The sequence below is a fragment of the Rana temporaria genome, chromosome 3, assembly GCF_905171775.1.
Source record: "Rana temporaria chromosome 3, aRanTem1.1, whole genome shotgun sequence".
Lineage (NCBI taxonomy): Eukaryota > Metazoa > Chordata > Amphibia > Anura > Ranidae > Rana > Rana temporaria.
The window spans coordinates 210,647,056-210,664,235 of record NC_053491.1 but is presented as its reverse complement, the minus strand read 5'-3'; the positions used below and the strand labels follow the sequence as shown (position 1 = coordinate 210,664,235).

Below are 17,180 nucleotides of genomic sequence, written 5' to 3'. Positions count from 1 at the left end.
GTATGGGTATGGGAAGTGTCCTGAACAGATACAGTATTTGCGGGAGGTAGAGCATTTTAAATGCTGCCAAGCGGCCCGACCATGAGAGCTCAAAGGATGTCAGCCTGGCGAGATCCGCCTGCCATCTGGATCGAATCGGGAGGAAATTGGTGGCGAATAAGGCCTTAGTGGTGGGAGTTAGCTGAATCCCCAGATATGTAATACTATCTTTGGCCCATACATATGGAACATTGCTGGTTATGTGGTTCTTAGAGATTTTTCCGATTCCTAGGTCAAGCATGTATGATTTGGTTTCATTCGCTTTGTAGAAGGAAACCTCGCTAAACCAGGCTAGCATCCTCTGGATCTCAGGGAGGGAGCGCTCAGGGTCTGTGACTGAAAGGATCACATCGTCCGCAAATAGACTGATTTTGTGTTCTAATTCTGCTATTTTTACTCCTGAAATGTGTAGTGACATCACTCTTAAGCACGAGATCACTTCTGTATTAATAATGAGGCATTATTCCATTCACTATTTAATCGACTGACACAAATGATGGGTAGTGTTGAGCAGAATATGCCATATTCGATTTCGCGATATATCTCGAATATATATTCGAATATTCGAGATATATTCGCTAAATTCGAATATTCGTGATATTTTATCGAAATTAAATGATTGCGATTTTTCGCTATTGCGAATGCGAAAATAATTGCGATTTTTTGATAACTGCGGTAGGAGCACTCTGATTGGCTCAGAATATTCGTGATATTTTATCGAAATATCGCAACATGCGAATGCGATATTTATTGCGCAATTTCGACAAATGCTGTAGGAGCACTCTGATTGGCTCAGAATATTCGTGATATTTTACAATACAAAATAATTGCGAATATTCGGCAAATGCGGAAGGAGCACTCTGATTGGCTCAGAATATTCTTGATATTTTACAATACAAAATAATTGCGAATATTCGGCAAATGCAGAAGGAGCACTCTGATTGGCTCAGAATATTCTTGATATTTTACAATACAAAATAATTGCGAATATTCGGCAAATGCGGAAGGAGCACTCTGATTGGCTCAGAATATTCTTGATATTTTACAATACAAAATAATTGCGAATATTCGGGAAATGCGGAAGGAGCACTCTGATTGGCTCAGAATATTCTTGATATTTTACAATAGAAAATAAAAAGTGTTTTGCATTGGTGGTGATTCTTTACTCTATCCATCTGTCACAGCCATTTGTCAATCAAACACCTTGAAGATTGAACACGTTCATGCTGCATGCTTTGGACTTTTTTTCACTTCACATATCAAAGACATTTTTATGAAAGATTATTTTTCTATTATTGGGACTATATTTCTTTATATATTTGTTTCACTGTGTATTTCACAAGTTATTTGCGCTTGCTTATTTTATAATTTGCCCACATGTCTTGTCACTAGACATATTTTTTATTCTTGTAGAGCGACTCCATTTTCTGTCTTGTATTAATTTATGTTGTATAACATTTTTGAGTTGCTGCTGTATTCTCCCCTTTTTTTAAGGTATGCGCAATTTTTTCCTTCTTACAAAAAATAATAATATCAAACATACAAATATTCATAACATACACATACACAAAGCCCCCCCCCTTTTGCATCAGAGACAATCAGAGTTCTCCTACCACAGTTATCGAAAATTCGCAATCATTTTCGCATTCGCAATAGCGAAAAATCGCAATTTTTTTTTTTTCAATTTGGCAACATAAAAAGGATCGCCTCAGCTTAGCTACTCGGCCCAGGGTCTCTAATCATACCAGCAATGCTTTTAGACGTCGATAGGATGTGATCTGTTTTAAAAATCAAATTGAAAAAATGCGAATATTCGGAATTGCGAATATTCACCGCGAAATTCGAAATATAGCGCGATTTCTCGAATATGCTATATTCGAGTCGAATATTCGCAATGCGAATATTCGTGAGCAACACTAATGATGGGGTACCATTCGTCCCACTGACACCAACACTGGGGCATAATTACTGCCACTGACACTAACAACGGCATATTATTCTTCACACTGACATCAACAATGAGGTATCATTTGCTCCCACACTAGGACATTTTGTGCTTCCACTGGCCAGAGTCTGGCCCCCCAAAGCCTGAAGGACAGTAAACTGTCTCTTTGTTTAGAAAGTATGGAGACTCCTGCACTAGTGTATAGGTGCTGCAACCCTCCCTCATAAAAGCTCTGCCCGATGCTCAGACCTTGAGGCTGCTGACACTTCCAATGTACCACAATAAGGAAAGGGATGTCATCCTGAGTGCCAACCATCCCTTTCCTTATCCTGCACTAAAAAAATTAAAACTTGTCCTCAATCAGTTCAGTAAGTTTACTAATATCTTATTAGTTTAGGGATCCAATACTGACTGGATAGGGTCCCAAAATTGTAAGTCCGCAACAGCAATGGTATACTTATCAGAGGATATTGTTCATAACATTCTTACCCAGTTATCTTTGTTTTATGTTAAAAATAATTTTTTTGAAACTCAATGAAGGTCCTAAATCATATAATTACCCCTACTTTCTTTACTGATAAGTAACATTAGCAATGATAAATTCATGGAAATCAGTTAATGAGTAGAACTTAATACAGAGCTTCTTAAGAGGCCTCTGCAGAAGTAATAAGTTGCCAACCTAGTCTTTTGTCCATTTACCACCATATGTTTACTTACATTAAAAACCTTCTCTATATGCAAAGTGTTATGCAACCCTAGTGAATATTACATTCTGTGTAATATTTCTGATATGGGATATATACACAGGCAGTACACTGGAGATAATCTATGCTTCACTATTGCAGACATTCCCTAAAACAATATACATAGATTACCTTTTATTTCATGCTGGCTTACTTCTCTTCTCCTCTCCAGTTCTTTCCTGTCATAATTCAACTTTTTTAAGCACATAATTCCGTACTGAAGACTTGTTCTGGAAATGTAAAAAAAATGGTTTTAGAAGTGTTACATTTCTAGGTACAATACACACGATTTAGTGTAAAAATCAAAATGTTCTTATAAAGTAAAAACCTTGGATGATTTTTCCGACGGAATTCCGCTCAAGCTTTGCTTGCATACATACGGTCACACAAGTTCTCAAAACTTTTGTCCATCAAGAACACGGTGACGTACAACACTACGACAAGCTGAGAAAATTAAGTTCATTGCTTCCGAGCATGCATCAAATTGTTTCCGAGCATGAGCGTCGGAATTGCTACAGACGATCAGATTTCCAATAGGATTTTTTTCCGTCGGAAAATTAGAGAACCAGCTCTCAATCTTTTGTTGGTGGAAATTCCGACAGCAAAAGTCAGATGGAGCATACACACGGTCAGAATTTCCCGTCAGAATCTGACTTTTGCTGTCGGAATTTCAGATCGTGTGTACGGGGCATTAGGTGTGAGGTCCTCAGTCAGGTTTTTATTGTGTTTTGTATCACCGCTGGAGAGATTCAACCTCTCTCAACTGTACATTTTTGGATTTCCTACCACTTGCTGTTTCATCTCCAGTTTAATCCACCCCAAGAGTTAAAAGCCTAACAGGGGTCTTAACAATTCCCTTATCTATCTGATCTAAAAATGGTTTTACCACCTCAATACCGAGCCTATTCTGGGACTTCTCTCCTTCATGTATCATCATTTTTTTTGCTAGAAAATTACTCAGACCCCCAAACATTATATATATTTTTAGCAGACACCCTAGGGAATAAGGTGGCGGTCATTGAAACTTTTTATCTCGCACGGTATTTGCGATCATTGCAATCATTTTTCAAATGCCTTTTTTTGGGGAAAAGTACATGAAGTACAATTAGCCCAATTTTTTGTATAATGTGAAAGATTATGTTATGCCGAGATACCTAACTTGTCACACTTTAAAATTGCGCACACTCATGGAATGGCGCCAAACTTTGGTACTTAAAAATCTCCATAGGGGACGCTTTAATTTTTTTTACAGGTTACCTCTTTAGAGTTACAGAGGAGGTCTAGTGCTAGAATTGTTGCACAAGCTCTAACACACACAGCGATACCTCACATGTGTGGTTTGAACAGCGTTTACATATGTGGGTGGGACTTACGTGTGTGTTTGCTTCTGAGCTCGAGCTACCGGGGACTTTTTTTTTTTACTTAATTATATTTTATTTTTACACCTTTTTAAAAAAAATTAAAAAAATTGATCACTTTTATTCCTATTACAAGGAATGTAAACATCCCTTGTAATAGGAATCACTGTGACAGGTCCTCTTTATGGAGAGATGTGGGGTCAATACGACCCCGCATCTCTCCTCCAGGCTTGAAAGCATGAGATCATGAAAAAAAATCACCAATTTCATGCCGACAGCCGCGATTGCGGCTTTGTTTACCCGGGCGTGGCATCATAATGGCACGCTCGGGTCTCCGGCGGTCACAGAGATGGCCGGTGACCATCTGGTCACTGGAAATCTCTATCGTCATGAGCCAGCGCTGACCGATTCATTCTCCGGGCCTCCGATGGCACGGGAGAGCCTGGAGAAGCACCGGATGGGGGCGGGAGGGGGGGACGTCCCCTCCCGCCGCCTATAAGAACGATCAAGCAGCGGAACTGCCGCTATGATCATTCTCATGGTGCGCAGAATCGCCGGCTAAAAAGAAGGATATCTTTAGCTGTAGCTGCAGGCATCATTCAGATATGCCCACCTCAATACCAGGACGTCATATGACGGCGTGTGGTATTGAGGTGGTTAAATACACTTTAGTCTTTAGAAAATTGTAACTACAATCTAAACATTTTTTTCTATTCTAAAGTATATGAAATCTTAAAACAGGTGCCTGTTTATCCTCCATGTGAATATGCCCAAATAGTATACACCACATCTAAAACCCGTGGTAATAATGTCACTGAAGGCTCAGTTTGGTGGGCAATTAAAACTCCCATCAAACTCTTTCCTTATTATGGAAGCTCCAGCATAAGTTTAGCTGGTAAACAAAATGCTTTTGCTTGGCCTAAATTGGTGAAAACTATTGACTTGATTTTGTGCTCCTATTCAATTTATATTTATTTGTCACAAGAACATAGCAACCTTTTGGAGCTAAATATCAGGGCCCGGATCCAGATACAATTTACGTTGGCGTATCGATTGATAAGTTCTTCTTTCTGTATTCAGAAAGCAATATACGCCAGATTTTTACTAAGATACGGCCGGCGTAAGTCTCTTACACCGTCGTATCTTAGTTGCATATTTACGCTGGCCGCTAGGTGGCGCTTCCGTAGATTTAGGTAGATACGCCGATTCACGAACGTAGTTGCGCCCGGCGTATCTATATGCGTCGTTTACGTAAGGCGTCAGACCGGCGTAAAGTTACCCCTGCTCTATGAGGCATAGCCAATGTTAAGTATGTATGTCGGGACAGCGTAAAATTTTCCGTCGTTTACGTCGTTTGACTAAAACGTTTGCGAATAGGGCTTTGCATAAGTTACGTTCACGTCGAAAGCATTGACTATTTGCGACGTGATTTGGAGCATGCGCCGTTCGTAAAGAGCGTCAATTACGCGGGGTCATGATAGATCAGTGTTTCTCAATTCCAGTCCTCAGGCCCCCCCAACAGGTCAGGTTTTCAGGATTTCCCTCAGATGAAAAGGCTGTGGTGATTACTAAGGCAGTGAAACTGATCAAATCACCTGTGCAAAAAAATGGAAATCCTGAAAACCTGACCTGTTGGGGGGGCCTGAGGACTGGAAATGAGGCCCCGTACACACGACCAGTTTCCTCGGCAGAATTCAGCTTCCGACCGAGTTTCTGGCTGAATTCTGCCGAGGAAATTGGTCGTGTGTACACTTTCGGCCGAGGAAGCCGACGAGGAGCTCGACGAGGAAATAGAGAACATGTTCTCTATTTCCTCGTTGTTCTATGGGAGCTCTCGTCCCGCCGAGCTCCTCGGCGGCTTCAGTGCTGAACTGGCCGAGGAACTCGATGTGTTTGGCACGTCGAGTTCCTCGGCCGTGTGTACGAGGCCTGAGAAACACTGTGATAGATTAACATACAACACGCCCACTACCAGCCAAATTTGAATTAGGCGGGCTTACGCCGACACATTTACACTACGCCGCCGTAACGTAGGGCGCAAGTTCTTTCTGAATACGGAACTTGCGCCCTAAGTTACGGCGGCGTAGCGTATCTCAGATACGCTACGCCCGTCTACAACTTAGACTATTCTTTCTGAATCCGGGCCCAGGTGTTTAACTCTGAAATGTTGCTACAGCTTTGTAACACTTGAATAGAGTTTGAAGAGGAACAGAAGATGTGCTGGTGATACATGCTATTATCTACAATTTTGTCATGCAGCCATCTATTCATGATAAATCACTACAGCACTTGGAAAGGAAAAAGGTTGAACACCATTTGCTTATTTATTTTTTTACATCTCAGTGATCTGAAGACTTGCTTCAACACGTATGTCAGAGACTTGTCAGCACTGATATGACCTTAACAGTAATTCCACTGCCCTCTGTGTTTCAGCCACCTTGGTGTGTGTGGCTTGTATGGCTTTCGTGGCTTCTAAAAGCTTGTATGGCTCTAAGCAGCATTTTATCACCTTCCCTGTTGGTAACTTGAAATCTACAAGAAGTCACAAATTAACAATATAAAAAAATAGGTAACACCACAATAGCATTAAAAGTATAACTTCAGCCAAAACATTTTTTAGGTAGAGGTTTGGCCAGTAGAAAAGGGTTAGAACCTCTGACAAGTTTAGGTTGCCTTCTGAAGTCTTATTGGGGTTACCCCTCACGCCCCAGTGACAATGTTGTTTAATGTTGGGAAATAAAGGAAATCCCCAACATGGAACAATAAAAAACGATGGGGGATCTATCTTTATTTTATTGCTGTGTACCTGTTAGAAATTTCTACTTTTTTTTTGGACCTGGCACATGTCATTACCGCAAGAAGTAAGTGAAAATCTCATCAACAGGGCCCCGAGCAACACTTCCCCACTCTAGCCCAAAAAATATTTTTTTAGCTATAGATAGGAATTCAAGCAGAGGTCCGCCCACCCTTATACAAATTAAAAGCCAGCAGCTACAAATAATGAAGCTGCTGATTTTTAATAATAGGACACTTGCCTGTCCTGTAGTCTGGTGATGTCGGCACTGCAGCTGATGTTTCCATCAGCTTCCGGGTGCTGCTGCCGCCATTGCTGGTAAAGAAACCTGGTAGTGAAGCATTAGGGCTTCACACTGGGTCCCTACTGCGGACACTCAAGGCACCGATGCGCTCTCCTACTGGCCCTGCGGCGGGGGAAGGAGGAGGAGGGAGCCGAGCTGCTGATGTAATGCGGCCCAGTCTTTTCCGGAAGTGGGGATAGGGTACCTTTCAAAGACAGGTATCTGCTCCGCCCTCCCCCCAAAATGTGCCAAATGTGGCACCAGAGGGGGGAGGAGACATATGAGCAGAAGGTCCACTTTTGGGGGAAACTCCGCTTTAACCACTTAACTACCACCACTACTGCTTGTCCACTCCCATCTTCTGGAACTCCCTACCCCAGTATGACTGGTCAGCCCCTACCCTGTCCGCCTTTAGGCGATCCTTAAAAACTCATTCAGGGAAGTCTACCCCACCTCCACCTATAAACTATACTTCAGTCCCCTCCATCCAATCATCCTCTACAGCTATTACCTTTTATGCCACCTGCCCCTTCCTTTAGATTGTAAGCTTCATGAGCAGGTCCCTCCTATTCCCTCTGTATTGAACTGTATTGTAATTGTACTGTCCCCCTTTATATTGTAAAGCGTAAACTGCTGGTGCTATATAAATCCTGAATAAAGATAATAATAATAATGCCTGCCACTTGAGTGGAATAATATACAATACCTAATATTTATAGGTATAGTTGATCCAGGGAAAATCTGATTGCCTATAGGGTGGACCGGCAAATTGGATCATGCGTTATTGTTTTTTTTTTTTTTTTGCCTTCCTCTGGATCAACTGTGGCTATAGGATTTTGTGTCATGGTGGTACATGATGACACAAAATGCAATCATACTACTTTTTACATTTAAAAGCCCTCCCCTTCCTCCCACTATGGAGATAGTATAGGAAAGACAATATTATGAACAAAGACTTAATGAATGATTAGCAGCAGCTAATTTCATTAATTTTATTGTGGGATTTTTTTTCACCCTTTCACCCCTCCGTCCCCGTCCCCTTTTCACCTGTACTTCTCCTCTCCATCCTGTCTCTATATAGCCTGTATATTAGTATCTTTACCTTTCTAATTCTGCACATTAACCCCATTCATCCTCATCCTCCCATGTTATGTCACCTGTACAGCAACCCCCTCACCACCTCCTCCCGACATTTATAACCTGTACATAAATTATATGTTGTATCTAGTGCACCATTACCAATCTCCCTGTTTTAACCACCTCAATGCCAACATATTTATAAATATTTTTTAAGAATTTTTGGCCAAAAAGGGGTTATTTCAGGGGTGCTCATACTGTCCTGCTGGCATTTGTATTTGTTATGTTTTATAACAAAGTAAATGAACCATTTTAATGGTACTTTTTCCTTTATATGAAAAAACAAACAAAAAACATTAAGCAAAAACCCAGCGTTTAACAAATGCCACCAAAAGAAAGCTTAGTCTAAACAAAATGATAAAAAATGATAAAAAATTATTTGGATACACGGCTTCATGACCAAGTATTTGTCGGTCAAATTTCACTGAAAATAAACTGGAAATGAAAGGGTATTACAGGCTGGTGCTCAAGTGGTTAAATCACAATGATGTGCTTAAATTACATTTATTTCTAAAAGGTGGAGTTAAAGGTTAGCACGCAATGCAGAAATAGCAACAGAGTTTTTTTTCTTAGCAAATACTGCGCTCTCCCTTTTATCGGACATCTGTCACAGGAACTGGAGGTAAGAGAAAATCTCTCTTATGGGTTCACAAACAGTAACAAAAAAAACACACATTCAATCCAAAAATAAAAATAAAATGCCTGAAATAGGGCCTAAGGCTTTAACCTTTCACTCAGTTTTAAAGCACTTACCTATGAAAGCTATCTACCATTTTTAAGTGCACTCGCAGGTCTTTCTTTGTCAGATGATCCAACATTCTTGCATCTACCAGGCATTCCATGAAATAGCTTCTGTATTGAGGTAAGCCCAAACTAGGCAGCCATTCATTACCAATCCATTCATGATTCATATCTCCATATGCCAATGTCTAAAAAGCAAATTTTATGGAAAATTATTATACACATCTGAATTGTTAACTCTTTTTTTTTAGTATAGAAAGCATTAGGCTATACAGTGTTTTACATAAGTATTCATGCTCCCCACAACATAGTCTTTTCCACTATTCTTGGTTTTACAGTTCAGAATTAACATGAATGTATCTGTGATTTGATGTTGCTGAACTACACATTGTAGTAAATAATAATGAAGTGAAAAAAAAATATTTAGTTTCCTCAAATAATTTGCAAATATTTTAAAAGTGCTATCTGCATAAGTATTGACCCCCTAGGCTGTAAAAAAAATAATAATAATAATACTAATAATAATCACCTTCATGGAATTTTAAGTGTTGCATGATCTCAAAATAAAAACTCCTGTTTCTGGAAGGCTACACAGTTTGATAGAAACTATGGGGCTAATTTAACAGGGTAACTGATTGACCACCGTGCAAACCTCCCTAATATCTTGACTAATAAGTGTCTGCCAGCATTAGAATGTGTGCCCACACCTAGTAAAATAACAAACAAAAGAAAAATGCGGCCCTACTCCAATGCAGTAAAGTTAATGATGACTGTGAAGTGCTGAACAAGCCTTCAATGTAAATGTCTGAATAAAGTATCCACATAAATACTCAAATGCAATATCTGTGTAAATTAAAACAAACAAGGGAGATAAAACCCTCATTAATATGCACACAATCAAATAGTAAATCTAACCGTAAATGTCCTCAAAGTGCATGGATTACTACTACAATGTGGTTGCCCCCTAATTAGGTGTGACCACAGGTAATACCATCAGTAATGGTGGCACCTGACCTCCATGTTTAAACTGAAAAAAAGTAAAGTAAAGTAAATCAACCCTATACATAGCCAAACAGGATCATGACCACTAACATGCTATCTAAGCAGGTCTCAGATAACGTAATTTGAGAAACACCAACCTGGGTTTATAAAACAAAATATTCCATTGTCTAATAATTTTGGAAACGCAGGCGGAACACAGCCTGGCAATATGAGAATCACACTGTCCCATGCATCCTCTAAAATATTTTGTTTTCTTTTAGTTGCATAGCTAATATTCCTATGAAATATACATATTGTTATTTTCTTGGAACCATTTTAGTTGTCATGATCAAGTTTACTTTATAATTTTAATATTTTATGATCTTCTGGTCTTGATTGGTTGGTTTTGGTTGTACTCCTGATTTTCAATCAGTGTAGTTGGGATAGCAAGGAATAGGTTGAGTGACAGTTTCAGCTAGAAAAAATTTGGAGCCAGTGAGTGGATGGAGAAAAATGACCACTGGAAGGAGGAGTGGAGTTGTATTGCCTCATACACACGATCAGTTTTCCCGACGGGAAAACTGTGAGGAGAGCTTTTGGCCGGGAATCCTGGCCTTGTGTATGCTCCTTGCAATTTTCCGACGGGAAAACTGCCCAAAAACCTCCGGACAAAAAAAAGAGAACCAGTTGTCTTTTTTCCCACCGGGAAAACCGGCGGACTTTTGCCCGGCGTTTTTTGGCAATTTTCCTATGGGAAAACTGTGATGGAGCATACACACGGCCGGGATTCCTGGCCAAAGCTTCATCCCAGTTTTCCTGTCGGGAAAACCGGCCATGTGTAGGGGTAAAGACTGCCCGAGCAGGTTCTCGGCTTTCCCCTCGGAATTTCCGACAGGAACTTTTCCCATCGGAAATCCTGCACGTGTGTACTGGGCATATGAGTTAGTAAAAGTATGTCAGGAAAAAACATTGACCTAGAACTATATGAAGATTAAAATAAATCAATGGACTTTAATGCTCATGTTTGAAATGATTAAAATCATGAACAAAAGAACAAGCTACATATACTTTTCAAAATCATCCTGATCTGTCATTAAATATAGCCCTCAGTGTCTGATCCTTTTTTGTAGAAATCTAAATATGCAACAATAATGTTCATACCTGTGCCCAGCTACCTTCTTCCGACTCTTTCTGCATGATCAACAGGAAAAATGAACATGAAAACACATACAAAAATAAGAACAGATCAGTAAACAAATTTAATTCCACATAAAAGAAAGTTTGTAATATTTAGCGCATAAATGCATGATTTTATATTTTCTTGCCTAATGTAGTGGTTGCTGTATATTGCTTTTCTTTAGGAGCAATTTGCTCTAACTTATCGTGGTAACACATGTAACTTTGGTTACTGTTTTACAGTGCTATTCATTTTGAATTGGTACTCCAATGCACCCCAGCACCCAAAGGGGATGCACCACAGCCTGTGGAAGTACGTTGGGCTGCGCTACTCAAAAAGTTTCCAAGTTTCTGCTTGCTGGGATGCATTTCAAGCCCCTTCATTTCAAAGGGCTGCCTTAGCACATTGTAAATAAGCCCTTAAAAGAGAAGTATGTTTTTTTTTGTGTAGATTCATACTTACTTAGGTGGTATCAGACCGATGTTTCACTGATGCTGCATTTGTCCTTCGCCGCCTCTTCACTGAGAACCGAGCCACCGAACACCGCCGATGACTCAGTTCTCTCATCTCCTCAAGTGGGGAGCTGCTGCCTGTCAATCAGCAGCTCTGCTCCTCCATGCTCACTGGAGCGCTGAGCTGTGGAGGGGCGTGGAGCTGCCGTCTCAGCCTCTCGCCGAGTGGCTGAGACTGCCATCAGTCCAGGCAGCTGGCAGATCAAGACTTCCTAAGTCGGGATGATGCGCTGCCTGGACTGATTCCAGTGACGTCAGTGACATGAAAACGGGTCACAGGAGTGCAAAACGAATTGCACTCCTGTGACCCTTTGGAGAAGCCCAGCCAAACAAGCTCAGGCTGGACTTCTTCTTTTAAGCTTGCTTAAAAAAAAGTGTAAAGAACAATGACTGTACACAAAGCACAGTAACCATTGCAGGCAGATCATGGTCTTATCAAGGCCTAACTGTCTGAGCTAATAGTATTGCTGTGATAAACAAATGTTAGCTATGTCTTAAAACATTATATATATATATATATATATATATATATATATATATACACACACACCATATTACCAAACAAAAGTATTGGGACACCTGCCTTTACATGCATATGAACTTTAATGGCATCAAAGTCTTAGTCCGTAGGGTTCAATATTGAGTTGGCCCAACCTTTGCAGCTATAACAGATTTAACTCTTCTGGGAAGGCTGTCCACAAGGTTTAGGAGTGTGTCTATGGGAATGTTTGACCATTCTTCCAGAAGTGCATTTGTGAGGTCAAGTACTGATGTGAACGGGAAGGTCTGGCTCGCAGTCTATGCTCTGATTCATCCCAAAGGTGTTCTATCGGGTTGAGGTCAGAACTCTGTGCAGACCAGTCAAGTTCCTCCACCCCAAACTCGCTCATCCATGTCTTTATGGACCTTGTTTGTGCACTGGTGTGCAGTCATGTTGGAACAGGAAGAGGCCATCCCCAAACAGTTCCCACAAATTTGGGAGCATGAAATTGTCCAAAATGTCTTGGTATGCTGACACCATAAGAGTTCCCTTTCCTTGAACTAAGGGGCCAAGCCCAAACCCACACCAAAATCCCCCCTCCACCAAATTATTTTTACCAGTGCACAAAGCAAGGTCCATAAAGACATGGATGAGCGAGTTCTTCTCAAACAATTTTAGTGTGTAATCTGGATTAGTATTTTAAAAAAATACATGCATTTCTCCAGTACATACATACTGTACACTGATATAGTGTATATTATACTATATTTCTTTAATAAAAAAGAGGTGACATTTAATTTTTGGTTTATATGCAAATGTGTACACAAAAACTAAGGTAGAATCTGATTAATGGACATTCAATGTTTTTTTTTTTTTTTTTTTTAAATCTTTTCTGTGCAGGGGCTGTCCATCTACACATATACACATGAGAAATAGCAATGATGTTAGTTCCTTTCATGATGCCACCTCCTTTAAAAACTGTACATGTGCAACATAGGTAATTATAGGCTTGTAAAACCCTGGTTATACTAGAAGCTACTCAAATGTATTTGAATTTGTATGACTGACATTGTAAATTAATGTGGTTAAAGACTTACCGCTTTGGCAGGAGCTGTTAGAGTCTCCATTTCCTCATGGGTAACCCATACATTACCAGACGGCTAATGAGAGGGCCCATGATAGAGCAGGTTCAGATCCACGTCAGGTAAGCAGCATTAAAGAAGAAAGTCAGCACCACTGTTAACAGTGTAATAACATCACAGTCAGCAGATATGCTAAATGCCTCTGCGTCATAGATGTCCCAAGATCCCCCAACGAGCTATATTGTAAATACAGAAATAAAGCCCATTTTCATATACTTATGATTGAAGAATGTTTGCTGAATAACAGAGTAAAACTTAGCTCCATTCTATAGGTGTACTACACAATATAAAGAACCCTTTAAAGCATTACTGGGCTTACTTCGAAAGGATGTTTAGCAGTGACACATAGCTGCCAAATTGTATATTTTTATGTCAAAGTTCTTGTGCACATGGTGTTTTTTTTCTCAATCTCCTGCATTTCACATTCATAAAAAGCTAATTTATAGGAAAACACCTAGTCATATCAATTATTTAAACTAGTTGCCTCAGTTTGATATGCAGAGAAAAATGATTCATGCATTATATAAACGGCCCCATATAAAAAGACATAAATGGAAACAATTTTAGAACAGTTAATAATAATTATAAAGTGACGTTCTGTTAACTACTGAGTATACCCAGGGTAATTGTAGAAGAAGTAGACTCACTGTTCTTGATGTTGGAGGAGCTGAGGGACTTGTAAGTGAGACCATTTCCTGAATAGCAAGGCGAAGTTTCAAGCGATGCAAGGGGTTGCTAATCCCAATTTCTCGCTGAATTTCAGTGTCTGACAATGCAGACATAATGGCACCACTTTTCACATTGGCACGACAAGCTGCAACATACCAGGCTGGCATTCCAAGCCATAACTAGAAAAAAAAGCATTTTGATATATGACATAACTGCTTCTGACCACGTAAACCTAATTTGTCATTCTGTAAAGAACAACTCCAGAATGTAGTATTTACATCAACCCTGTGTGAAATACAGATGCAACCTAGCATTTATAACATGTTACGTAGTTATTTAATAAAAGCAATATTTCAAGGTTTACATATATTTTTTACTTTTCAATTTGCCTTGTCTATTCTAAATAGTTTAGATTCATATGGTTAAATAACATGGAAAAGGTATTTACAAGCATACAGTATGTATAATGTAGATTCAATGTCCCCAAAAATTGTTTTTGTCTTATAAGGTCAAGATGCGATAGATCCTCATTTGATCTTGCCTAAATCCACTGTTATCCTGCTTTCAAAATTAGGTAAAAAATTATTATTTTACCCTTCTACACCTTAGGATTGCTGGATTTACATGAAGTACAGAATAAAGCTCAAGCTGACCTTATGCCGCGTACACACAGTCGTTTTTTGTGAAGAAATAAAACAACGTTTTAAAAAACGTCATTTAAAATGATCGTGTGTGGGCTTTACGTTGTTTTTTGTCTTCTAAAAAACGATCAAAAAAAAATTCGAACATGGTTTTTAAACCCGCGCATGCTCAGAAGCAAGTTATGACGTGAGATTGAATGGAACAGAGTGCCGTCCTACGTGTTGTATGTAACCGCGCTTTGCTAGAGCATTTTGAAAAAACGATGGTGTGTAGGCAACGTAGTTTTTTAAAATGAAGTTTTTACAAGACAAAAAACGACCGTGTGTACGCGGCATCAGGCCTCGTACACACAGGCAAGAATCTTGTCAGGAAAAAAACTTTGTTTTTCCCAACGAGATTCTTGGCAAGAATCTCTTGCCGCCCGAGTGTACACACAGACCTTTCAAAAGAACCGCGGTTCTCTTGAAAGGCAAGAACGCGGTGACGTCATCTCATACGATGAGCATGCGCTCGTCACATTCGATGCCGCCGCCGTCATCTTGCTTCACCCTACCTATGCCGTGGAAGATACCGCGCATGTGTCAAAGTAATTTAGAGCATGCCCGGGTTTCCACGGCGACAGGTAAGTATACACACTCTCGGGTTTCTCGTCAGGAAACAGGCCGACAAGAATCTCGACGAGAAAGTAGAGAGCAGGATCTCTATTTTTCTCGTCTAGATTCTGGCCAGATTTCCAGACGAGAAACCTGAAAGCCTCGTACACACGCTCGGTTTACTCTGCAAGAAAGCTCTACCAGCAGTTTTCTTGCTGGTTCTTGCCGAGAAAACCGAGCGTGTGTACGAGGCTTAAGTTACCCTACTCTGTCCAGCAAGAGGGGAACAGTCACATGCAGAATGAGGCGTTAACCAGTGAGAGACCTTGTTGAACCACTTTCTTACCGGCTTATCTACTATCAGTACAGTACAGATAGTTAATCAACATCAACGCTATTTTTTATCGTACTTAAAAACATTTTTTTCTGCTTTCATTTAATGGACATATGTTTAATATGTTATCCTTTCATTTCAGCTCCTGCCTCTGATTTAAATGGAGAAGTATGGCAGAATTATTAGTTATTTTTAAAGCTGGTTATACAAACTAATCAGAAATTAATTTAAAGAGGTTGTTTTAACTCCAAGAAATACACCTAAATGTATACTGTTACATCATACCAGGCTTATTTCTCTCCTAAAATTGGAGAATGACAAGGAAACACACTGTATATTCTAATCAAAATTGTACTGTCATCTAACTTTTGTGAAACAATGGGTTTGATTTATTAAAACTGGAGAACTGCATGTAGCACCCTGATGGTTAGGCAGGGTTGCTAGTAAATTTATCTGCCAGGTATAGTTGCCTTGGCCAAGTGATAGGAGATCAATTGATTCCACCCTAATTCTGGAATTGCTGCACCTTTCTCTTCTGTCACTAGATGGCTGTGTATCTGATGACATTAGATAAGACAAGGGAATTGCAAGGACAGATTAGGAATAGATAGGGTATCTCAGCCAATGGGTAGGGATGTTCTTGGGTCCCTTGGCCTGCTGGGAGGGCCTATTTATTTGGGTTAGGTCAGGTGATCTGTGTTTTGTGCCACCTGGACGGCTGTCCAGAAGAAGTGGTTGTAAAGGAAGTAAAGAAATTTGTTACAACTTTTGTTAGAAACTGTTATAAGACTGTGCCATAAGAGACAGCAATCCTACACATGCAGATGTGGTGTCTGGCTGGGTGCATTCCCCTGCATGGCTGCCTACCTATAGAGGGCTCGGAGTCTGCTAATTAACATTGCAAATACTAAAGGGTGTCCTGACCCCTATACCTTCTCCCCCCCAGTTCTGTTCAAGAGAAAATAAATCTCTTTGCATTCAAGTAGTGTCTGGCGCCCATGAATCTACCTTGCATTACACCCACCCACCATCCCTTGTAACCCACTCTATTGGAGGTTCTCAATAGACCAAAGGGGACCCGGGACCTTGCTACATGCAAAATGTGGTGCAGCTCTGCATAGAAACCAATCAGCTTCCAGTTTATTTTTTTATTATTTTTTTGTGTCAGTTTAATTGAACAAGTTAAAGTTAGAAGCTGATTAGCTACCGTGCACAGCTGCACCAAATTATGCACTATCCAGTTTTAGTCAATGAACCCCAATAACTCCCATATATCATTCTTAAAGCGGAGGTTCACCCAAATAATATCTATATAAGACCAAATTCTTTTTAGGCTGTTCATACCTTATTATCGCTATTTTCAATCCGGCTTCCGGATACTCGCTTCCGCGGGAGTAGGCGTTTCTATCCTGAGCTGCAATGTAATCTGGGAGTTCGCCCAGATGAGTGATGTCCTTCAGAAAAAGTTCCCCCCGGCAGATAAGGCCCCCCCGTATTGCGTAGGCGCGTCACGAGAGTCACAGAGTTTCCGAAAGTAGCCAAACTTGTAGAGCTGCGAGTCAGCTCTATATGGCGCCTGTGCAGTCAGCTCTACACCGTTCCTAGTCGG

The 17,180-nt window shown here is 40.2% G+C and overlaps 1 protein-coding gene across 12 annotated transcripts in view; it reads right to left on the bottom strand.

The window, feature by feature from the left end:
- PPFIA2 (PTPRF interacting protein alpha 2) overlaps nucleotides 1-17,180 on the bottom strand; it is a 480,721-nt gene that overhangs the window by 54,965 nt on the left and 408,576 nt on the right. For all 12 annotated transcript variants that reach the window (XM_040344191.1, XM_040344192.1, XM_040344193.1 and 9 more), the window contains 5 exons: nucleotides 13,981-14,181; nucleotides 13,289-13,351; nucleotides 11,183-11,212; nucleotides 9,053-9,228; nucleotides 2,860-2,957 (listed from right to left, as the gene is read on the bottom strand). In XM_040344191.1, coding sequence (XP_040200125.1) covers nucleotides 2,860-2,957; nucleotides 9,053-9,228; nucleotides 11,183-11,212; nucleotides 13,289-13,351; nucleotides 13,981-14,181 — 568 coding nt within the window. The remainder of the gene's footprint in view (nucleotides 1-2,859; nucleotides 2,958-9,052; nucleotides 9,229-11,182; nucleotides 11,213-13,288; nucleotides 13,352-13,980; nucleotides 14,182-17,180) is intronic.